The 24,497-nt window shown below is 45.1% G+C and overlaps 1 protein-coding gene across 1 annotated transcript; it reads left to right on the top strand.

Annotated features, from left to right (window-relative positions):
- Positions 1-1,316: 1,316 nt before the first annotated feature.
- LOC141194359 (uncharacterized) lies at positions 1,317-7,460 on the top strand. The gene is made up of 6 exons (XM_073662267.1): positions 1,317-1,474; positions 1,604-1,783; positions 1,867-1,990; positions 2,074-2,162; positions 2,359-2,449; positions 4,729-7,460. The coding sequence occupies exons 1-6, from the start codon at positions 1,406-1,408 to the stop codon at positions 6,249-6,251; spliced, it is 2,076 nt and encodes a 691-aa protein (XP_073518368.1). The 5' UTR covers positions 1,317-1,405; the 3' UTR covers positions 6,252-7,460.
- The last annotated feature ends 17,037 nt before the right edge of the window (positions 7,461-24,497 follow it).

Here is a 24,497-nt window from a genome sequence, read left to right as displayed (position 1 = left end):
AGAAGGGCGTCTAGGACTGATCCTTGAGGAACCCCGAGAATAAGGGGAAGGGGAGAAGAAGAGAAGCCAACAAAAGACACAGTGAAGGAGCGGTCAGAGAGGTAGATCCACAGTGTCGAATGCTGCAGAGAGATCCAGGAGAATCAGCAGGGAGTAGTGACCATTAGATTTTACTGTTAGTTGATCATTAGAAACTTTAGTGAGTGCAGTTTCAGTAGAATGTTAGTTATCTGAGAGATAGCGGATTAGACAGGAGTGGACCACTTGTTCGAGTAGTTTAGAGATAAAGGGAAGATTGGAAACAGGTCTGTAGTTAGCAGCACAGTTCTCGTCGAGGGATGTTTTTTTAAGTAATGGATGTATGCTGACGTGTTTAAAAAAGGAGGGAAAAATAATAGATGAAAGGTAGAGGTTTAATATTTTAGTTAGGTGAGTAGTGACAGCTGGAGAAAGGGACTGAAGGAGATGTGAGGGAATAGGGTCACTGGTGCAGGTGGTAGAGCGAGATGAAGAAAGGAGCCTTTTCACTTCTTCTTTCGTGACTGGTTTGAAGTCAGAAAATTAGCAAGATGCAGTGTGGGAGGGAGGAGTATGCATAACATTTGGGGATTGAGAGAAAATTTCCTATCGGATATGGTCAATTTTTTCTTTTAAATAATTGGCCAGATCGTTAGTGCTGAGGTTGATGTTTGAGGCCTGTGCTGTTTGATTAAGGAGAGAGTGAAAAGTGTCAAACAGGTGTTTAGGATTATTGGACCATGAGATGACGAGGTTGTTAAAGTAGGTTTGTTTGGAGAGGTGAAGGGCGGAGTTATAGGTTTTAAGCATAAATTTATAATGGAGGAAATCTTCGGCCAGATTAGATTTTGTCCACAGCCGTTCGGCACACCTGGAGCACCACTGGAGAAAGTGTATTTGCAGTGTGTTCCAGGGTTGTCGCCGTCTGTGCCGAGTTGTTCTCTGTGTAGGAGGTGCGGCTTCATCCAGGGCGCATTGCAATGTTTTGTTATAATGCTTCAGTGCAAAGTCAGGGCATGAGAGGGAGGAGATTGGGGCCAATGATGATTGCAACATTTTCATAAATTTCTGGGTGTTAATGGCATGTATATTTCTATAAGTGTGGAAAGTGGGGGTGTCTTGAGCAGGGTGACAGTTCTTGACAGAGAATGAAAGAAGGTTGTGATCAGAGAGTGGAAGAGGAGAGTTAGTAAAATCATGTATTGAACAGAGCCGGGCGAAGATCAGGTCAAAGAATATTTCCATCTTTATGTGTAGGAGAATTAGTAAGCTGTGAAAAATGGTCTTATCCATCAGCTTATCTTTTTCTCATTCAGATCTCTAAAATACCGGATCCTCTCAGTGAAGATCATCTATATAAGAAAATTTTCCTGATTTATCCAGGAAAATGATGGACAAGATGGCGGAGAGGATATTACACCTCGCCCTAGAGATCCTCTTCCGTCTTACTGGAGAGGTGAGAGATTCTGATGACGTCACATTACATAATTCTTATCTATGGGAATAACAGATGGACAGAACTGGAGAGGTGAGGACTCTGGAAATGTCTGGAGGGAGATTTATTAATGTGTCTCTCCATAACCAGGATTACACAGTAGTGAAGAAGACCTCTAGTGAGCGCTGTCAGGACCCTGTGTCTGAGGAATGGGGAATACCCCTGAGCCCAATCACAGGGCCTCCACCTCACCCTCTGATACATGAGGACATCAATGACCAGACGATCCTAGAACTCACCTACAAGATGATTGAGCTGCTGACTGGAGAGGTGACACTGCTGGGAATGCTGGGATATTATACAGTAATGCTATGAAGGGATCTGGGGGATGACGGTATCATTGTATGTGTCAGGTTCCTATAAGATGTCAGGATGTCGCTGTCTATTTCTCCATGGAGGAGTGGGAGTATTTAGAAGGACACAAAGATCTGTACAAGGACGTCATGATGGAGGTTCCCCAGCCCTTCACATCACCAGGTAATAGACAGGACTAAATACACACGGCCTATAATTATCTGTATGTAAAAAATGAATTCAGTCCTTGTATGTGTTTCCTCCAGATCTATCCAGTAAGAGGACAACACCAGAGAGATGTCCCCATCCTCTTCTTCCACAGGACTGTAAACAAGAAGATACCAATGTTCTTCAGGTAGATGGAGAGAAGATGTCATGAGATTTCCCCTATGATGTGTAGACGGCTGTAAAGGTCCTGTCTTCAGTCTTGTTTTATCCACCATTATTATGTTTTAAATTTGTGTTATGAGAACGGTGGAGATAACAGGATTAGAGCTGATCATAGATGTGACTTCTTCATCTGTCTTTGACTTTTATAATATTTGTTTCAGGGTGAAGATCTGACCCATATTAATACTACAGAGACATATGTGAGGGGTGATGAGCGGTGTAAAGAGGAGATTCCTACATATGACTACCCAGGTGAGTAGTAACCACTAAATGCAGAGAAGTCACAGATTCTTCTCAGTCACTGGCTGTGGCTGCTTTATCGGTGATGTAGTCCAGCCATATCACAATCGTGTGATCACCATTTTGCCGCTAGACCACAACATTCTCCTCCGTCCGAAAATATTCAGATTACTTTGTGTAATTGTGAAAGCCCTTTTCTGTAGCACTTACAACCTGGAGGATCCACCTACCCCCTGGGATTAGGAGACGCTGACCGTTACCTGCCCAGATCTGTAAACTACAAAGCCAAATGACAGCGTACGTAGAATGTGCTGACTAGTGAGAAAATCCCTTGAAGAAAAATATAATGATGGGCCTGTAAGAGAAAGCGGAGGGTAATGATGGTGTTGGCTTCCTAGATCCCTGATATCTTATTGGATGAATCTACCTTCTGTGCTGCTGAATGTGCTCATATGGTCCCTACAAGACCAGGTCCAGTCTTTTTGGCCAAACTTCACTTTTATGATCGACAACATTAAATGTGCAGTGAGGCCAAGTGTGAATTTCTGTACAATAACAGCAGAGTTTCCCTTTATCCTGACTTCATTTTATTTTAAAACCAACTAACTTCAAACTGGATTGTGATAAACTATACAGAAAACATTACACCTGTGCCATGATATATCTCTAAGCTGAGCGTGGCTGATGGCTGTAATATACATTTATTCACGCCTGCAGGAGATGTGTTGGCTCCAGCCCTGGTTTCATGGATTCACTCCACATCATAAATAGTATTGAGCAAATTTGTTCGGCATTTCAAATTCAGGTTCGTGTTCGGGGTTCCGGCTTGTTCAAGCCAAATGGTCCACCATAAATGAGTGCTACTCCAGTTTAGTGTTGGATTTCTCCCTTCATACATATGTTGTTGTTGGGGATGTTACATGTTTTTATATTCTTTTTTTTACAAATTCCCTCTCTATGATAGTTTCATTGTGGTTGGATCAGCCGGCCTCACTTATGTGACTCTATAACTCCCTGGTAGTTTTTCAAAAAGATCTCCATTGCCTCTTCCAAATGCCCGAGATCTACATTTAAGACACCTCAGCTCTGCAGTATTATAAAAAAGTTCACTTTAAATGTCTAATATTTCTTCTTGACACTCATCTGACAGAAAATATTGGTTCTTATGATAGTTTAGATTGCCAAGAGCCACCGAGCCCCATACTCCAATTACCCCAGAGAGGTTTCACCACTAGTTACTCATTTTTCTCTGATGAAGACTGTTCAGTTTGATCATTTCAGACGATGTTTTATTGTCTATAGTCACAGTTTTTGACTTCAGTAATCCTCTGCTTTAACCCCTTCCCGCAGTTTTATGTTTCTAATCAGGCCCCATTTTTCAAATCTGACGTGTGTCACTTTATGTGGTGATAACTTTGGAATTCTTCACAAAGGATAATAGGAAACAAATGGACCTTACAAATTATTTTCCAACTTCTTTTGACTCTGACAATCCCCTATATACGGTTGTACACTACTGTCTGGGCACATGGCAGGTTAAGAAGGGAAGGAGCGCCATTTAGTTATTAGGAATGCTCAAAAGATGGCTACCACGAACAGGCTTATAACTATCTACCCTGTTTACAGATTTCACAAATTACTTTGATCATCACCCTTTAACCCCTCTACATGGATCTGAACCTACACAGAGACCCCTAGGCTTGGGCCACGGTGTTACCTGCTATTCTTTGGAGTGAGATGGAAAGAAGAATAGTCAGGTAGCCGGGTCAGAACCAGGAGGGCAGAGAAAATACAAAATCAGAAGACACGAGTAGTCAGTAAACGGGCCGAGGTCACAACAGGAAACAAATCCACAAGCCGGGAGCTGAGCACAGAGGACTGAACCAGAGGAGAACAAGGCTGTATCTGGCAGCTTCCAGCAATATGCTTCCAGCTTTAGTAGGGTGCGATGCTTTCCAAATTGCTGAAGAAGGGAGCAGATTACTCCAGCTGGACTGCACACACCCATACTGCCAGACTGGATGGTACTACTGGTCCCAGCAACCCTAATCTTAGTGGCTGGACAGAGCCTGTACCTTTTACTCCATATTTGGGAGGCAGAATAAACAAACAGGTGAACACCACGCTCCACTGCTTCATCCTATGAGGTTTTCTATTAGATGGTCATTGTCCAGTGAATTTTTTTTTTATATAACTTGCCTTTTTTACAGACAATTTAAGTAGAAATGTTCAAAAATATAAAATCCAAGGATTCTTTATTAAAAAATAATAATTGTTTTTATTCTTGGCAGATGTCTGTACCAGGAGATCAGAGAGACAGCTGACATCTTCAGTTTTTAAATCAGATAATTTTCAGATCCCCCAGGATACAATTGAAGTGAATGCCATTACTCCAGATTTACCATCATCCCTTCACAGCAAAGATCTGTCATCTGATCCTTTGAAACACGTCCTGTCTTCTGATTCATTACCGACTACTAAGGAAAATCAAAGTCACAAAATAAGCATTAAAAAACAAACTGCTCCTAAAGCAAAGAAGCCATTTTCACATTCAGAATATAGAAATAGTTTTCCTCTCAAAAAGTCTTTTCTTAAACATCAAAAAATTCACACAGCGAAGAATAGATTTTCTTGCTCCAAGTGTGGGAGATGGTTTAATCAGAAATCAAGTCTTGTTAGGCACCAGATAACTCACACAGGAGAGAAGCCATTTTCCTGTTCAGAATGTGGGAATTTTTTTACAGAGAAATCAAATCTTATCGCACACCAGAGAACCCACACAGAGGAGAATCCTTTTTCATGTTCAGATTGTGGAAAAAGTTTTGTACAGAAATCAAATCTTAAGATACATCAGAGAACTCACACAGGGGAGAAGCCATTTTCATGTTCAGAATGTGGGAAATGTTTTACAGAGAAATCAACTCTTATCAACCATCAGAGAACACACACAGGGGAGAAGCCATTTTCATGTTCAGAATGTGGGAAATGTTTTGCAAAGAAATCAAATCTTATCAAACATGTGAGAACGCACACAGAGGAGAAGCCTTTTCCATGTTCAGAATGTGGAAAATGTTTTACAGAGAAATCAACTCTTATCAACCATCAGAGAACACACACAGGAGAGAAGCCGTTTCCATGTTCAGAATGTGGGAAATATTTTACAGCGAAATCAAATCTTATCAAACATCACAAAACTCACACAGTTGAGAAGCCTTTTTCATGTTCAGAATGTGGGAAATGTTTTGCAGAGAAATATACTCTTATCAACCATCAGAGAACACACACAGGAGAGAAGCCGTTTCCATGTTCAGAATGTGGGAAATATTTTACAGCGAAATCAAATCTTATCAAACATCACAAAACTCACACAGTTGAGAAGCCTTTTTCATGTTCAGAATGTGGGAAATGTTTTGCAGAGAAATATACTCTTATCAACCATCAGAGAACACACACAGGGGAGAAGCCTTTTCCATGTTCAGAATGTGGAAAATGTTATAACCATAAATCTAGTTTTCTTAAGCACCAGAGAACCCACACAGTGGAGAAGCCATTTTCATGTTCAGATTGTGGGAAATGTTTTGTACAAAAATCATGTCTTAATATACATCAGAGAACTCACACAGGGGAGAAGCCATTTTCATGTTCAGAATGTGGGAAATGTTTTACAGAGAAATCAACTCTTATCATCCATCAGAGAACCCACACAGGGGCAAAGCCTTTTTCATGTGCAGATTGTGGGAAATGTTTTGGACAGAAATCACATCTTAGTAAACATCAGAGAATTCACACAGGGAAGAAGCCTTTTTCATGTTGAAAATGTGGGAAATGTTTTAAACAGAAAGCGCATCTTGATAACCACCGGAGAACCCACACAGGGGAGAATGCCGCAACTACACCCAACTAGTCTCTGTACAGACAAGAAAGGCCCTAGCTGTACAACTAAAAACGCCACCACAGACCTAACTCCCTAATAAGTCGTTGAGGAGTTTCTCATACCTCCTGAGGAACCAGAGGGGAGGCTGCAACAAGGGGAAAGGAAAGTATGAAGTAAAATACGAAAACCCTGAATGACAAGCAAAAACACATTCATATAGGGCAAAGAAGGCAAGCTAAGAAGAACCAAAAATAAAAGGAACAAGTATAATCTCCCAGAAACCTAACATTGTTAGACTTAAAAGGTACTGGGAGGAAAAGCACACTGACTGGGAGGATAGTTTCACCTTTGTGGTGAAACTTATAAAATTCATCCTCACCTGTATATGTAAACCTGTCCGTTTATAATGACCACTGACAAGATAAAGATTCCCAACTTACATGAGGATTACAAGATCCCAGGTACTTTCAGCTGCATTAAATCTAATGTAATGTACTTAATTATATGTACCAATTGTCCAACTGGGGGTCTGTATGTAGGGGAGACAGGGCAAAAACTTAAAACAAGGATGAATTCTCATCGCCACACAAAAAAGAAAAAAAGAATAGATCTACTTGTGGCCACACATTTTTACGGCCACAACTGCTTATCCTTTTCCGAAACTGATAGTTCTGCTTAACATCACTTGTCTTATCTATTGCATTATTCCTGTGCCCTGTTGTGTATAAATATGTGACTCTTCAGATTTTGTGTTATACTATGTCTCATGAAGAGACATGAGTAGTCTAGAAAGCTTATTGACTAATGGCTAACTCAAAAGATTGTATCAACCACTGAGGACTCTCAAATTTTAATATTTTTCTCCATACAGCAATTTTAAGATCTCTCCACAAGTGTTCAATGGGATTTAGATCCAGACTCATTGCTGGTCAGAACTCTCCAGCACTTTGTTTCCATCTATTTTCTAGGTGCTTCTTGAAGTATGTTTGGGCTCATTGTCATGCTGGAAGACCCATGACCTAGGACTAGTGTTGAGCGAGTGTGTTTTGTTTCGAGTATTTACAGCTGCTCAGTGTTATGTTTGAATCACTCCCGTGTGCATGATTTGCGACTGTTTGGCAGCTTTATTACATGTGAGGAATGTGTAAGAAATAGACATTCCTCACATGTAATAAAGCTGTCAAACAGTTGCAAATCATGCACATGGGAGTGATTCAAACATATCACTGAGCAGCTGTAAATACTCGGAGCTCGGCCCAAGCATACTCGGCGAAAGGGTTAATAGAACATACTCGCTCAACACTACCTAGGATGCAAACCCAGCTTTCTGACACTAGGCACTATATTGTGACCCAAAATCCTTTGCTAATCTTCAGATTTCATGATGCCTTGCACACAGTCGGAGGCAGCAAAGCAACCCCAAACCACCTTTGAACCGCCACCATATTTGACTGTATGGGTTGTAAATTTATTCTTTATGCTGTGTACCTTGGGCAAAGGAACATGTGGATCTCTAAAGATGGACTTATAACCTTGAAATTGTTGAGAACCAAAATTGTTGATAAATATCAAGTCCTCAGACAGTTCTCTTCTCCTTTTTCTGTTTTCTCCATGCTTAGTGTGCCACACATTTTCACACAATGCAAATATTGAATCAACTTCTCCCTTTTTTATCTGGTTTTAGGTGTAATTTTCATATTGCCCACACCTGTTACTTGCCAAAATTGCATTTGACTAGGGGGTGCCGAAGCGGAAAACAACGATCACATGGCCAATGATGTAGAAAACATGTATAAACTTTATTCAAAAAGATTTTTTACATAAAGAATAGAGCAGAGTGTCTAAGGAGACAAATCGGTGCCAAATCACCATACAAAACATTAAAACATAGATAAAAACAAGCAGGTAACACATAGGATGCAGGTATCTCGTCTCACAACTCCCTTCCTCCCCATTGTCAAATGTTTAATGAGACTATAACGCATGTGAAGGGACAACATGAAAACAACCGTCTATATGCTATAAATAGCTATATCTCAAAGATAGATATCCTTTCCCTTAGTATCTCACACGGTCAAAATCCAGCATAGTTACCTGAGTGGGAGACTGGGAACCTGCACGATGCGTGCTTCCCCAAAATTGCGTTTGAACAAGCTTCACATGCTTGAAACAAAGTTGTTTACCCACAATTTTGGCAAGGTGCCAACAATTTTGTCCGAACTATTTTGTGTGAAATTATGTTCAAGTTGCCTTTTTTTTCTCTGTTTTCTTGTGTTGTTCCAATGCATGCAAAGGAAATAAACGTGTATAACAAAACTTGTAATTGCAATAATTTTCTGAGAGAATGACTTCATTTTCTGGAACAATTTCAACACTTTTGACCATAACTTGTTTTTGTTGCCTTTTGAATTTGTTGCAGCATATCATCCTCTTCATGTTCAGCTGTATTAGGAGGCTTGTAGCAAAGTCCAATTAGCAGCTTTGCATTATTGCCATCTCCATACCCATACTGATTTTACATCAGGGATGGAAAGCTCAAAACATGCAGAGGGCCAAAATGAAAAACTTTGACAAAGTCGTGGGCCGACCAGTATACAGTATAATGAGCCCCACATAGTCCTCCATACAGAATAATGGCCCCACATAGTCCTCCATACAGAATAATGGGCCCCACATAGTCCTCCATACAGTATAATGGGCCCCACATAGTCCTCCATACAGTATAATGGGCCCCACATAGTGCTCCATACAGTATAATGGGCCCCACATAGTCCTCCATACAGTATAATGGGCCCCACATAGTCCTCCATACATAAGAAACAAGAGGGAAAAACTTCAAGTCAGAGTCCCATCTAATAGTGAAAAAATGACATTTTATTAATTATAATTTATACAGGAAAAAAATATGAATCACAGAGACAGTTAATAGTAAAACAATGGAGGAGCACTAATGAGGAGCATGAGACAAATTAACATGATTCTTTTCTGATGTAAATACATAATTGGGCTGCCAAAAAAATAAGAATATATTGTTAAAATGCAGTGAAGCATTCAATAAAAGTGCAGGTGCTTATGAGGCAGGTCAGAAGTAGTTGCTATATAAGAGGTTAGTCATACCGCTGTCTATATATAGGTACTAATATAGATAGCTCATACCGGGGATAGCAGATCTTTATAAGTGGTATCAGTGCCCTGACCCCTTAGGCTACAGAGTAAAAGTATATCCTAATACATATTAAAGCCTAGAAAATGCACCTAAGTAGGAAAAAAGATTAAAGAACGGCAGCGAAAAGATTGTAGCATAAATCTTATAGAATACTTACAGCCACAGTGGATGTGAACACGCTCCTCAATGGCACTCACCCTAATGCGCGTTTCGGCACGGCTGCCTTCGTCAGGGGGTGGCGTCAATGAAGGTGGGTAGGGTTTAGAAACCCTTGAGCCAATAGAAAAGGGGGTGTGTAGTCTCCGCCAATGGGTGTGGGGAGGGTGTGGCATGACACATGGCAATCACCGATACACCGCCGCATCCACGGCAACCGCGTCATGTGAGCACATATTGATACAGCCAGTGAGGACACCACAGAGAACAGTGAAGCCGTGCGTACCGCCCAGTCCACAGATATATAGTCAAATACAACCGGAGAGAAAAAGAAAATAATAGCATATCCCAAATGTATGTATGTGTGTGTGTGTGTGTATATATATATATATATATATACAGTACAGACCAAAAGTTTGGACGCACCTTCTCATTTAAAGATTTTTCTGTGTTTTCATGACTATGAAAATTGTACATTCATACTGAAGGCATCAAAACTATGAATTAACACATGTGGAATTATATACTTAACAAAAAAGTGTGAAACCACTGAAAATATGTCTTATATTCTAGGTTCTTCAAAGTAGCCACCTTTTGCTTTGATGACTGCTTTGCACACTCTTGGCATTCTCTTGATGAGCTTAAAGAGGTAGTCACCGGAAATGGTCTTCCAACAATCTTGAAGGAGTTCCCAGAGATGCTTAGCACTTGTTGGCCCTTTTGCCTTCACTCTGCGGTCCAGCTCACCCCAAACCATCTCTATTGGGTTCAGGTCTAGTGACTGTGGAGGCCAGGTCATCTGGCGTAGCACCCCATCACTCTCCTTCTTGGTCAAATAGCCCTTACACAGCCTGGAGGTGTGTTTGGGGTCATTGTCCTGTTGAAAATTAAATGATGGTTCAACTAAATGCAAACCGGATGGAATAGCATGCCGCTGCAAGATGCTGTGGTAGCCATGCTGGTTCAGTATGCCTTCAATTTTGAATAAATCCCCAACAGTGTCACCAGCAAAGCACCCCCACACCATCACACCTCCTCCTCCATGCTTCACGGTGGGAACCAGGCATGTAGAGTTCATCCATTCACCTTTTCTGCGTAGTACAAAGACACGGTGGTTGGAACCAAAGATCTCAAATTTGGACTCATCAGACCAAAGCATAGATTTCCACTGGTCTAATGTCCATTCCTTGTGTTCTTTAGCCCAAACAAGTCTCTTCTGCTTGTTGCCTGTCCTTAGCAGTGGTTTCCTAGCAGCTATTTTACCATGAAGGCCTGCTGCACAAAGTCTCCTCTTTACTAGTGTTGAGCATTCCGATACTGAAATATCGGGTATCGGCCGATAGTCGCAGTATCGGAATTCCGATACTTAATTCCGATACTTTTACAATATCGTATGCCGGAATCGGAAGTTCCCATAATGCAATGAGCCAGTTTCATTTTATTCAGCCAATGAGGATCCTAAGAAGTGTGGGCACATCCTGTTAGGCATGTAGGCATCTTAACTAATGGCATGGCTGTGATTGGCTGCTGAAATGATGTCATGATGCACTATGAAAGCCGCCGCCGCCATTTTGAGCTCACTGCTGTGAATTCAGTTAGGGATAGGACGCTGTTTTTCTGAGGGACAGTTTTAGCTACCTACTTGGTCTATTCTGCTTTACCCAAGCTACTTTATAAATTGCTGTGCCTTGCAGCGCTAGTGCTCAGTTCTCTGTGCTGTTCACCGCTGTCTGCAAGGTCTCTGTGTGTGAGTGCAGCTCACCCTGTAGTGTGTGCTTCAGCCACGTCTGGTTGTAGTGCACTCAGTGTGTGTCACTGCCTCATACATTGTCCTTTTTTGCTAATTCATAATTTTTCCTGATATCTCCTATTAGTGTGGTGGTTCCATCCGTATTCAGCTAAATTGGTTCCAAACACACTATATAGGAGTAGATAGAGAATTTTTTTTTGTCTTGCAGCGCTAGTGCACAGTGCTCTGCATCTGCACTGTTCACCGCTGTCTGCAAGGTCTCTGTGTGTGAGTGCAGCTCACCCTGCAGTGTGTGCTTCAGCCACGTCTGGTTGTAGTGCGCTCAGTGTGCATCACTGCCTCATACATTATCCTTTTTTGCTAATTGATCATTTTTCCTGATATCTCCTATTAGTGTGGTGGTTCCATCCGTATTCAGCTAAATTGGTTCGAAGCACACTATATAGGAGTAGATAGAGAATTTTTTTTGTCTTGCAGCGCTAGTGCACAGTGCTCTGCATCTGCACTGTTCACGCCTGTCTGCAAGGTCTCTGTGTGTGAGTGCAGCTCACGCTGTAGTGTGTGCTTCAGCCACGTCTGGTTGTAGTGCGCTCAGCGTGCGTTACTGCCTCATACATTGTCCTTGTTTGCTAATTGAACATTTTTCCTGATTTCTCCTATTAGTGTATTGGTTCCATCCATATTCAGCTACATTGGTTCCAAACACACTATATAGGAGTAGATAGAGGAGCCTTTCTGCAGCATTGTGCCCTGCAGCCCCAGCCAGATTAGTATTAGCCTATTTTTTGTAGCCTCATCTATTGCATTGTAGGTTACCTTCCTACATTGTAATAGCTACAAAAAGTTTGTGATACTATCGGTATTATATCTTTGGGCACATCCAATGTCTTTTTGTGACAAAAAAAAACCTAAATAAAGTTCACCAAACACTCCACTTTACAGTTGTGTAGGCCACATTAGCTCATATTAAAGTCTAGTCCACACTTTATAAAATTAGTGTTTCTTATACCTGTTAGCAGCTGTTCAGGAATAAGCACAATAAGCCCTTAGTACTTTTCTGCCTATCTTTATTAGTCTACCAAGATGAAGAAGGCAGGGAGTAAGGCATGTGGTCGTGGGCGTGGAGTTTCTGCAGGGAGAGGACGTGAGGATTCTGTGCCTGCAGGGAGAGGACGTGGGGATTCTGTGCCTACTGCGGGCACAAGTGACTCAGCATCCCCCAGTTTTACCAGGGAACAGTCCTTTATGCACAGCTTTGTAGGAGCTAGCCGTACCCCACTGCTGCGGGAGGACCAAATTGAAGCCGTTGTCGGATGGATGGCAGCTAACGCATCGACTTCAATTAGTTCCAGATCCTCTCAGGTCCTGAGCACTGAAGAGCACCCATCTGTCTCTTCACCACCTGCCAAATTGCCCAGGCAGTCAGAGAGCCCTGGACAGGAGCTATCTCTACTTCTGTTCTCTGAATCTCTTGGCTTGGAAAGAGGGGGCCAGCCAAGCAGAATTCGAGAATTTGAAGAAGAGGTAGTATGCAGTGATGCGCAACCGTTTTGTCTCTCTGAATCTGAAGAGGCGGGTGGAAAAGTGCCTATGGTCAGCAGCACACCTCAGCACGCATCTGATGATGAGACTCAGGTGCCACTTCTGGTGCGTACTGTGCTGTCGAGACTACCCAGGAGAAGCAGTTGTTTGAAGAGGGTGGTGTAGATGATGAGGTCCTTGACCCATCATGGCGTGAGGGACAGGAAGGTGGTGGGAGCAGCTCTGCGGAAGAAATTCCCCGAACGGCCCAAAAAGGAGGGAGGGGGCAGACTTGGTTGCCTGTAGCCTCCACTTCGGCACCCATTAGGAGCATGGCTCTTCCAAAATCCAAAGCGGGCGCTCCCAAGACTTGCAGTGCCTGGTCCTTTTTTGACACAGTTGCAGATGACATTTGCGTTGTCAAATGCAAGCTGTGTAATCAGAAGGTGAAAAGAGGGAAAAGTGTCAGCAACCTCAATACCACAAATATGTGGAAACATGTGCGGACCAAGCACGTGGTGGAGTTACAAAAACACACTGAAGACCTAGGCCAACCTACAGCGCCACCTACCACCTCTTCAGCTCGTGTTGTAGCCTCTTCCTCCAGCTCACACGCAGCTGGTTCGGCTTCCTCACAGGATCGCCATGGAAGAATCTCTGGCACTGTTGTACAGAGACACAGTGCAATTCCACCCACAGCACCACTTTCCCTGTCATCCTCACACTCCCAGGCCAGTCTACAGCCATCGTTAGCACAGGCATGGGAGAAAAGGCGCCCATATTCGGCAAACCACCCCCGAGCACAGGCTCTGAATGCTGGCATTGCTAAACTACTGGCCCTTGAAATGCTATCATTCAGGCTGGTGGAGACTGACACCTTCCGTAACTTTATGGCATTGGCAGTCCCACAATAAAACATGCCCAGCCGCTTTTATTTCAGCAGGTGCTACAAAACGCCGTCAGTAGCAAGGTCCACCTGACCACCGATGCGTGGACCAGTAAGCATGGACAGGGACGATACCTTTCCCTCACTGCCCATTGGGTAAATGTTGTGGAGCCGGGTACAGATCTTGAGAGTGGCGCTGTACGTGTTCTGCCAACTCCAAGGATTGCAGGAATCCAGTCTGTACACATTGACTCCTCCTCATACTCCAGTTCCTCTGAATCAGCACTGCAGGAGCCGTCACGGTCTACCTTCACATCGACTCGTGAACGGTTACCTGTTATGATGACCGATATGAGCACAGCCGTGGCCAAATGTCAACAGGCCGTATTAAAATTAATTTCTTTGGGGAATCGAAGCCACACAGCGCAGGAGCTCTGGAATGCCATGAAGCAGCAGAGCGACGTGTGGTTTGTGCCAGCGAATCTCCAGCCAGGCATGGTAGTGTGTGACAATGGCCGAAATCTGGTGGCAGCTCTGGGCCTAGGCAACCTCTCTCACATCCCATGTCTGGCACATGTGCTCAACTTGGTCGTGCAGAGTTTTTTGAGGGACTATCCGGATCTTGATGCACTGCTTCACAAGGTCCCCATAGAGTGCGCTCACTTGCAGCGTTCCAGCAACGCAAGATCGCGCATTGCAGCTCTGCAGCGCCGATTACGTCTTCCTGAACATCGCATCATATGTGACCTACCCACCAGGTGGAATTCAACGTTACATATGTTGGAGAGGTTGTGCGAGCAGGCAGCAGTAATGGAGTACCAGCTGCAGCAGGCACAAACAAGTCGCAGTGCGCGCCGTTCACACTTCACCACCACTGAGTGGGCCTCTATGAAGGACATTTGCCACGTTTTGCATGCCTTCGATTATTCCGCGCGGATGGCGAGTGCAGATGATGCACTAGTCAGCATGACTATCCCCATTATCTGCCTGCTTGATAAAACACTGCAAGCACTAAGGGACGAGGTTTTGGAGGATGAGGAGTCACAAATGCCATCTGCTTCTCTACAGTCTGCGCAGCGTGGTTCCTCACAAAGGCCTAGGCAGGGGACACTTTATGAGGAGGATGAGGATGAGTCAATGGAGGAGGAAGACATCTGTCCAGAGGAGGGAGGTACACAATGCTCTAGTAGTCAGTATCTAGAGCGAGGGTGGGGTGATGCAGAGCAGGCAGAGATCACGCCTCAAGCAGGGGACAGCGTTTCTTGGCCAGTTGGCAGTCTGCAGCACATGGTTGATTTCATGCTGCAGTGCCTGAGAAACAACCACCGCATCGCCCACATTCTCAACACGGCTGATTATTGGGTGTCCACCCTCCTAGATCCTCGCTACCGGGACAACTTACAAAGCCTCATAACACCGTTGAACCGGGAGCATAAAATGCGGGAGTACCAAGACGCACTGATGCATTCCATCATGTTCTCCATTCCAACCGAGACCAGTGCTGTTAGTGCTTTACAAAGCAGCTCAGTGCGTCGAGGCAGTGGAGGAAGCTCTGCACAAAGAGGGAGCAGAAGCAGCGCCTCAGCACAAGGCAAGACCAGTATGGCCCAAATGTGGCAAAGTTTTGTGTCCCCGCCGCCACAAATGTCTACACCATCACAGACGGCTCCAGTCAGCAGGAGGCAACGTTTCCGTCAGATGGTGACAGACTACATGTCTTGCCCTCTCAGTGTACTCCCAGACGGCTCTTCTCCCTTCAAGTTTTGGGTCTGTAAGCTGGATACATGGCCAGAGCTTAGCCAGTATGCGTTGGAGGTGCTAGCTTGCCCTGCTGCTAGTGTATTATCGGAACGCGTCTTTAGTGCCGCAGGTGGTGTATAACAGACCGTCGCATGCGACTATCCTCCGATAACGTTGACCGGCTTACTTTTCTCAAAATGAACAAGGCCTGGATCTCTCATGAATTTGCCAGTCCTCTTCCAGAATAAATAATTGGTTGGCAACAGTATCCAGGTCTCCTGTTGTGTTCATGTTTCTACCACCTGAACTGTAATCCCTGAGCTCCAACACCGCCAGTTGGCGCTCAGAAGTGCCGTCTGCACAGTCAACACTTGCTGCCGTGTTATTGGGGTTCAGTAACGTCAGCTGTTCCCCTGCTGTGTGTCCGGAAAATTCTCCTGCTCTGTCCACATTCTCACTACTACAGATTTTAAAGTTGCTCCAATTACACCTCTGGCTCCTCTGTTTTCAGTATTATCCCTGAGCTCCAACACCGCCAGTTGGCGCTCAGAAGTGCTGTCTGCACAGTCAACACTTGCTGCCGTGTTATTGGGGTTCAGTAACGTCAGCTGTTCCCCTGCTGTGCGGATGGCAATTTCTCCTGCTCTGTCCACATTCACACTACTACAGATTTTAAAGTTGCTCCAATTACACCTCTGGCTCCTCTGTTTTCAGTATTATCCCTGAGCTCCAACACCGCCAGTTGGCGCTCAGAAGTGCTATCTGCACAGTCAACACTTGCTGCCGTGTTATTGGGGTTCAGTAACGTCAGCTGTTCCCCTGCTGTGCGGATGGCAATTTCTCCTGCTCTGTCCACATTCACACTACTACAGATTTTAAAGTTGCTCCAATTACACCTCTGGCTCCTCTGTTTTCAGTATTATCCCTGAGCTCCAACACCGCCAGTTGGCGCTCAGAAGTGCTATTTGCACAGTCAACACTTGCTGCCGTGTCATTGGGGTTCAGTAACGTCAGCTGTTCCCCTGCTGTGCGGACGGCAATTTCTCCTGCTCTGTCCACATTCACACTACTACAGATTTTAAAGTTGCTCCAATTACACCTCTGGCTCCTCTGTTTCCAGTATTATCCCTGAGCTCCAACACCGCCATTTGGCGCTCAGAAGTGCCGTCTGCACAGTCAACACTTGCTGCCGTGTTATTGGGGTTCAGTAACGTCAGCTGTTCCCCTGCTGTGTGTCAGGCAAATTCTCCTGCTCTGTCCACATTCTCACTACTACAGATTTTAAAGTTGCTCCAATTACACCTCTGGCTCCTCTGTTTTCAGTATTATCCCTGAGCTCCAACACCGCCAGTTGGCGCTCAGAAGTGCTGTCTGCACAGTCAACACTTGCTGCCGTGTTATTGGGGTTCAGTAACGTCAGCTGTTCCCCTGCTGTGAGGACGGCAATTTCTCCTGCTCTGTCCACATTCTCACTACTACAGATTTTAAAGTTGCTCCAATTACACCTCTGGCTCCTCTGTTTTTAGTATTTACCCTGGGCTCCAATACCGCTAGTTGCTGCTCAGAAGTGCCGTCTGCACAGTCAACGCTTGCTCCAGTGTTATTGGGGTTCAGTAACGTCAGCTGATCCCCAGCTGTGTGTCCGGCAAATTCTCCTGCTTTGTCCACATCCACTGTACTACTGGTTTAAAACTTGCTCCAATTACACCTCTGGCTCCTCTGTTTTTAGTATTTACCCTGGGCTCCAATACCGCTAGTTGCTGCTCAGAAGTGCCGTCTGCACAGTCAACGCTTGCTCCAGTGTTATTGGGGTTCAGTAACGTCAGCTGATCCCCAGCTGTGTGTCTGGCAAATTCTCCTGCTTTGTCCACATCCACTGTACTACTGATTTAAAACTTGCTCCAATTACACCTCTGGCTCCTCTGTTTTTAGTATTTACCCTGGGCTCCAATACTGCTAGTTGCTGCTCAGAAGTGCCGTCTGCACAGTCAACACTTGCTGCCGTGTTATTGGGGTTCAGTAACGTCAGCTGTTCCCCTGCTGTGTGTCCGGCAAATTCTCCTGCTCTGTCCACATTCACACTACTACAGATTTTAAAGTTGCTCCAATTACGCCTCTGGCTCCACTCTGTTTTTAGTATTTACCCTGGGTTCCAGCACCGCCACCTGTTTCCCAGCAGTGTCTTTGGCACGGGTACTCCCTCCTGCCCAGCCTGGTTCCAGCACGTCAGCTGTTTCCAGGTAGTGTCAACGTCACTTTGCCTCCAATGCGTTGTCCTGTCGTGTTGCGGTCGGGTTAGCCGACTCTATGGTGCCTGCAGTTTAGGTGACTCCTATGTGGGCTGCGGGATCTGGCAATGAAGGCTGGTTCTATAGTGCCAATAGGACAAGCACCTCCTGTAGGACTGTGGGTTTCAGTAACTGCGGCCGGCTCGCGGCCTTGCAACTTTTTTTTTCAGAGGTACCTTCTGCTACCCATCCGGGTTCCAGTACCGTCAGCTGGTTTTCGGCAGTGCCTTTGGCTTAGGTGCCTCCTTCTCGGTATCCAAGTTCCACAAATGTCTGCTGGTCCTTGGTAGTGCTTTCTGGCACAGGTACCTCCTGCTTAGTAACCGAGTTCCAGTACCGTCAGCTGGTCCTCTGTAGTTCCATTGACTCTTGTACCTTCTGCTACCCATCCGAGTTCCAGTACCGTCAGCTGGTTCTCGGCAGTGTCTTTGGCTCGGGTACTCCCTCCTGCCCAGCCTGGTTCCAGCACGCCAGCTGTTTCTGGGTAATGTCAACATCACTTTGCCTCCAATGCGTTGTCCTGTCATGTTGCGGTCGGGTTAGCGGACTCTATGGTGCCTGCAGTTTAGGTGACTCCTATGTGGGCTGCGGGATCTGGCAATGAAGGCTGGTTCCATAGTGCCAATAAGACAAGCACCCCCTGTAGGACTGTGGGTTTCGGTAACTGCGGCCGGCTCGCAGCCTTGCAACTTTTTTTTTCATGGGTACCTTCTGCTACCCATCCGGGTTACAGTACCGTCAGCTGGTTTTTGGCAGTGCCTTTGGCTTAGGTGCCTCCTTCTTGGTATCCAAGTTCCACCAATGTCTGCTGGTCCTTGGTAGTACTTTCTGGCACAGGTACCTCCTGCTTAGTAACCGAGTTCCAATACCGTCAGCTGGTCTTCGGTAGTTCCATTGGCTCTTGTACCTTCTGCTACCCATCCGGGTTCCAGTACCGTCAGCTGGTCCTCGGTAGTTCCATTTGCTCTTGTACCTTCTACTACCCATCCGGGTTCCAGTACCGTCAGCTGGTTCTCGGCAGTGCCTTTGGCTTAGGTGCCTCCTTCTTGGTATCCAAGTTCCACCAACGTCTGCTGGTCCTTGGTAGTGCTTTCTGGAACAGGTACCTCCTGCTTAGTAACCGAGTTCCAGTACCGTCAGCTTGTCTTTTGTAGTTCCTTTGGCTCTTGTACCTTCTGCTACCCATCCGGGTTCCAGTACCGTCAGCTGGTTCTCGGCAGTGTCTTTGGCACGGGTACTCCCTCCTGCCCAGCCTGGTTCCAGCCCGCCAGCTGTTTCCGGGTAGTGTCAACGTCACTTTGCCTCCAATGCGTTGTCCTGTCGTGTTGCGGTCGGGTTAGCCGACTCTATGGTGCCTGCAGTTTAGGTGACTCCTATGTGGGCTGTGGGATCTGGCAATGAAGGCTGGTTCCATAGTGCCAATAGGACAAGCACCCCCTGTAGGACTGTGTGTTTCGGTAACTGCGGCCGGCTCGCGGCCTTGCAACTTTTTTTTACATGGGTACCTTCTGCTACCCATCCGGGTTCCAGTACCGTCAGCTGGTTCTCGGCAGTGCTTTTGGCTTAGGTGCCTCCTTCTAGTTATCCAAGTTCCACCAACGTCTGCTGGTCCTTGGTAGTGCTTTCTGGCACAGGTACCTCCTGCTTAGTAACCGAGTTCCAGTACCGTCAGCTGGTCATCGGTAGTTCCATTGGCTCTTGTACCTTCTGCTACCCATCCGAGTTCCAGTACCGTCAGCTGGTCCTCGGTAGTTCCATTTGCTCTTGTACCTTCTGCTACCCATCCGGGTTCCAGTACCATCAGCTGGTTCTCGGCAGTGCCTTTTGCTTAAGTGCCTCCTTCTCGGTATCCAAGTTCCACCAACGTCTGCTGGTCCTTGATAGTGCTTTCTGGCACAGGTACCTCCTGCTTAGTAACCGAGTTCCAGCTCCGTCAGCTGGTCTTCGGTAGTTCCATTGGCTCTTGTACCTTCTGCTACCCATCCGGGTTCCAGTACCGTCAGCTGGTTCTCGGCAGTGTCTTTGGCATGGGTACTCCCTCCTGCCCAGCCTGGTTCCAGCACGCCAGCTGTTTCCGGGTAGTGTCAACGTCACTTTGCCTCCAATGCGTTGTCCTGTCGTGTTGCGGTCGGGTTAGCCGACTCTATGGTGCCTGCAGTTTAGGTGACTCCTATGTGGGCTGCGGGATATGGCAATGAAGGCTGGTTCCATAGTGCCAATAGGACAAGCACCCCCTGTAGGACTGTGGGTTTTGGTAACTGCGGCTGGCTCGCGGGCCTTGCAACTTTTTTTTACATGGGTACCTTCTGCTACCCATCCGGGTTCCAGTACCGTCAGTTGGTTCTCGGCAGTGCCTTTGGCTTAGGTGCCTCCTTCGCGGTATCCAAGTTCCACCAACGTCTGCTGGTCCTTGGTAGTGCTTTCTGCACAGGTACCTCCTGCTTAGTAACCGAGTTCCAGTACCGTCAGCTGGTCCTCGGTAGTTCCATTGGCTCTTGTACCTTCTGCTACCCATCCGGGTTCCAGTACCATCAGCTGGTTCTCGGCAGTTCCTCAGCCTTCTTGTACCTTCTGCTACATTTCCAAGTTCAAGCTTTTTGAAATGGTTCTTGGTAATCACTCTGGATCTCCCTGACGAGGACCCTAAAGACGAGGACCCTGAAGACCAACCTGAAGAAGACGAGGACCCCGAAGACGACGATCCTGAACACGAGGACCCTGAAGACCACCCCGAAGAAGACGAGAACCCTGAAGACGACAACCCTGAAGACGACGACCCTGAAGACCACCCTGATGAAGACGAGGACCCCGAAGACGACTACCCTGAACACGAGGACCCTGAAGACCACCCCGAAGAAGACGAGGACCCCGAAGACGACCCTGAAGACAAGGACCCTGAAGACCACCCCGAAGAAGACGAGGACCCTGAAGACGACGACCCTGAAGACCACCCCGAAGAAGACCAAGAAGATGACCCTGAAGAAGTTGACCAAGAGGACAAAGAACAAGAAGACAACCACCAAGATACAGAAGAACAAGAGACAGAAAACCACGAAGCAGAAGTACAAGAAGCTGCAGAACAAAAGGCGGAAGAACATTAAGCATAAGACTAAAAATCAAAGCAAAAGATATTATCTAAATTATAAGCAGAAGATGACTAAGCAGTGTATGGGGGTGAGTCCATTCCTCCTCGTGGTGCCCCTGGAAAAGACCTGCTGCTGCAGGCCAAACTGAAAGCGGACAAATCCTGTTGTAAAGTGCGACAAAGAAGGTCCAAGACAAGATACTTGGAAGGGAGGTAAGAAAATTTCTAACACAATCCACAGGGAGAAGATTGGAACAAAACAAAATCGTGTAAACTGCGTGCTAGCAAATGCCAGAAGCCTGACAAACAAGATGGATGAACTGGAAACAGAAATATCTACAGGTAACTATGACATAGTGGGAATAACCGAGACATGGTTAGATGAAAGCTATGACTGGGCAGTTAACTTACAGGGTTACAGTCTGTTTAGAAGGGATCGAAGAAATCGGAAAGGGGGTGGAGTCTGTCTATATGTAAAGACGTGTCTAAAGCCTACAATACGGGAGGATGTATGGGAGGGAAATGAGGAGGTCGAGTCCTTATGGGTGGAGATACATGGGGCAAAAAACAATAATAAAATTATCATAGGAGTCTGTTATAAACCACCAAATATAGCAGAAGCCACGGAAAGTCTATTAATGAGACAAATAGACGAAGTAGCAAAAAATAACGAGGTTATTATTATGGGGGACTTCAACTACCCCGATATAGACTGGGAAACCGAAAGCTGTAGATCTCAGAAAGGAAGCAGGTTTCTGTCAATTATCAAAGACAATTATTTGTCACAACTTGTGCAGGAACCAACTAGAGGGACGGTCATTTTAGACTTAATATTAACTAACAGGCCAGACAGAATAACTGAGGTGCAGGTCGGGGGGCACCTGGGAAATAGTGACCACAACATTATACAATTCCACATGTGCTTCAGTAGGGTGCCCAGAAAGGGAGTAACAAAAACACTAAACTTCAGGAGGGCAAAGTTTGATCAGCTAAGAGATGCCCTTCACCTTATAGACTGGGATAGTATCTTTAGTAATAGGAGCACGGATAGAAAATGGGAAATTTTCAAAACAGTCCTACATAGTCACTGTAGAAGGTACATACCTTATGGGAATAAAACGGCTAGGAATAGGAGGAAGCCAATGTGGCTAAATAAGGAAGTCAAGAGGGCAAGGAAAAACCAAAAAAGGGCTTTCAGTAAACTTAAACAAGAAGGCAGCGAGGAAGCGCTAATATCTTATAGGGAAAAAAACAAAATCTGTAAGAAACAAATAAGAATAGCAAAAGAGGAGACAGAGAGACTAATTGCCAAGAAAAGTAAAACGAATCCCAAACTGTTCTTTAACTATATAAACAGTAAAAGGATTAAAACTGATGGAGTTGGCCCATTGAAAAATAACCTGGGTAAAATCATAGAGGGCGATGAGGGTAAAGCAAACCTACTCAATAGCTTCTTCTCCACTGTTTTCACAAAAGAAAACAATTTATCGGAGGAAATGCAGAGTGATAAAGTAAACCCTCCGCTAAAATATCACCCACCTAACCCAGGAGGAAGTTCAGAAACGCCTAAATAATATCAAAATAGACAAGTCACCAGGCCCAGATGGCATACACCCCCGGGTACTAAAAGAATTAAGTAATGTGATAGACAGACCGCTGTATCTTATATTCAAGCACTCTTTATCGACAGGGACTGTCCCAATAGACTGGCGCCAAGCAAATGTGGTACCAATATTCAAAAAGGGGTCTAAAAGTGACCCTGGGAACTATAGACCAGTCAGCTTAACGTCTGTTGTGGGTAAATTGTTTGAAGGATTTCTTAGAGATGCTATTGTAGAATATCTTAATGATAATAACTGTCTAACTCCATATCAACATGGATTCATGAGGGATCGCTCCTGCCAAACAAACCTGATCGCCTTCTACGAGGAGGTGAGCTCGCAGCTGGACCGGGGAGAGTCAGTGGATGTTGTATACCTGGACTTCTCCAAAGCGTTTGATACCGTGCCACACAAAAGGTTGGTATATAAAATGAGAATGCTTGGTCTGGGGGATAATGTGTGCAAGTGGGTAAATAGCTGGCTGAGTGAACGAAAGCAGAGGGTGGTTATCAATGGAGTAAGCTCAGGGTGTGTCAGGGTTACTAGCGGGGTGCCTCAAGGGTCTGTCTTGGCCCCTATATTATTTAATATATTTATTAATGATCTAGTGGAAGAGTTGCATAGTAAAATAGCAATATTTGCAGATGATACTAAACTTTGTAAAGTAGTTAATACAGATGAGGATAGGGCACAGCTACAGGAGGATTTAGATAAATTGGGGAGTTGGGCCAAAAAATGGCAAATGGGGTTCAATGCCGATAAATGTAAGGTCATGCACATGGGAAAGAAAAACAGCAGTCACCCATACATATTAAATGGGAAACCGTTGGGGAAATCTGACATGGAGAAGGACCTGGGCGTCTTGGTTAATAGCAAATTAAATTGGAGTGCCCAGTGTCAGGCAGCAGCTGCGAAGGCAAATAGAGTCATGGCATGCATCAGAAGAGGAATAGGGGCATATGATGAGAACATTGTTCTTCCTCTGTATAAAGCGCTGGTAAGGCCGCACTTAGAATATTGTGCACAGTTCTGGGCTCCGGTGCTCAGGAAAGACATATTGGAGCTAGAGAGGGTACAAAGGAGGGGGACTAAGGTAATAAAGGGCATGGAGGGACTAGAATACCCAGAGAGGTTGTCAAAATTAGGCCTATTTACATTGGAAAAGAGAAGGCTTAGGGGAGACCTCATAAACATGTATAAATACATCAGGGGGCAGTACAGAGATCTCTCCCATGACCTGTTTATACCAAGGATGGTGACAAAGACGAGGGGGCACACTATGCGCCTGGAGGAAAGGAGGTTCCTGCACCAGCATAGAAGGGGATTCTTTACGGTCAGAGCCGTGAGACTCTGGAACTCTCTGGGAGAGGAAGTGGTGATGTCCAACTCACTTAATGAGTTCAAGAGAGGCCTGGACGCCTTTCTTGAGAACAATAAAATTACATCTTATGCTTAGTGATAGTTAATTAATCCAGGGATTTAATCTGACTGCCAGATTGGTGTCGGGAAGTGAATTTTTCCTCAGTGATGTAAATTGGCCTATACCGCATGTTTTTTTTTTTGCCTTCCCCTCAACGCTGCGGAATAGCTGCAGTGCACAAGAAATAGGCTGAACTGGATGGACGCTTGTCTTTTTTCGGCCTTATAAACTATGTAACTATGTAACTATGTAAATCTTTTGTGACGGGCAGAACGAAAGGTGTAATGTTCAAACTTTTATAGATAACAACTACAGGAATGCCTGTCACAAATAAGAATATGATGAAGAAGAAGAAGAAGATGAAGAAGTAGAATATGAAGAAGAATAATAGTTGAATAAGAAGAATATGAAGAATGTAAAAAAAAAGAATAATACGAAGAAGGTGAAGAAGAAGAAGATGAAGAAGGTGAAGAAGAAGTTGATGAAAAAGATGCTGATGCTGAGGATGATGAAGGAGAAAGTGTGAGAGAAGTAAAAAAGAAGGTGAAGAGCATGGAAGTAGTGAAACATAAA

The sequence above is a fragment of the Phyllobates terribilis genome, unplaced genomic scaffold (assembly GCF_046119375.1).
Source record: "Phyllobates terribilis strain yellow unplaced genomic scaffold, ASM4611937v1 Scaffold_69__1_contigs__length_7402412, whole genome shotgun sequence".
NCBI lineage: Eukaryota > Metazoa > Chordata > Amphibia > Anura > Dendrobatidae > Phyllobates > Phyllobates terribilis.
This window is presented reverse-complemented; position numbering and strand designations above follow the sequence as displayed.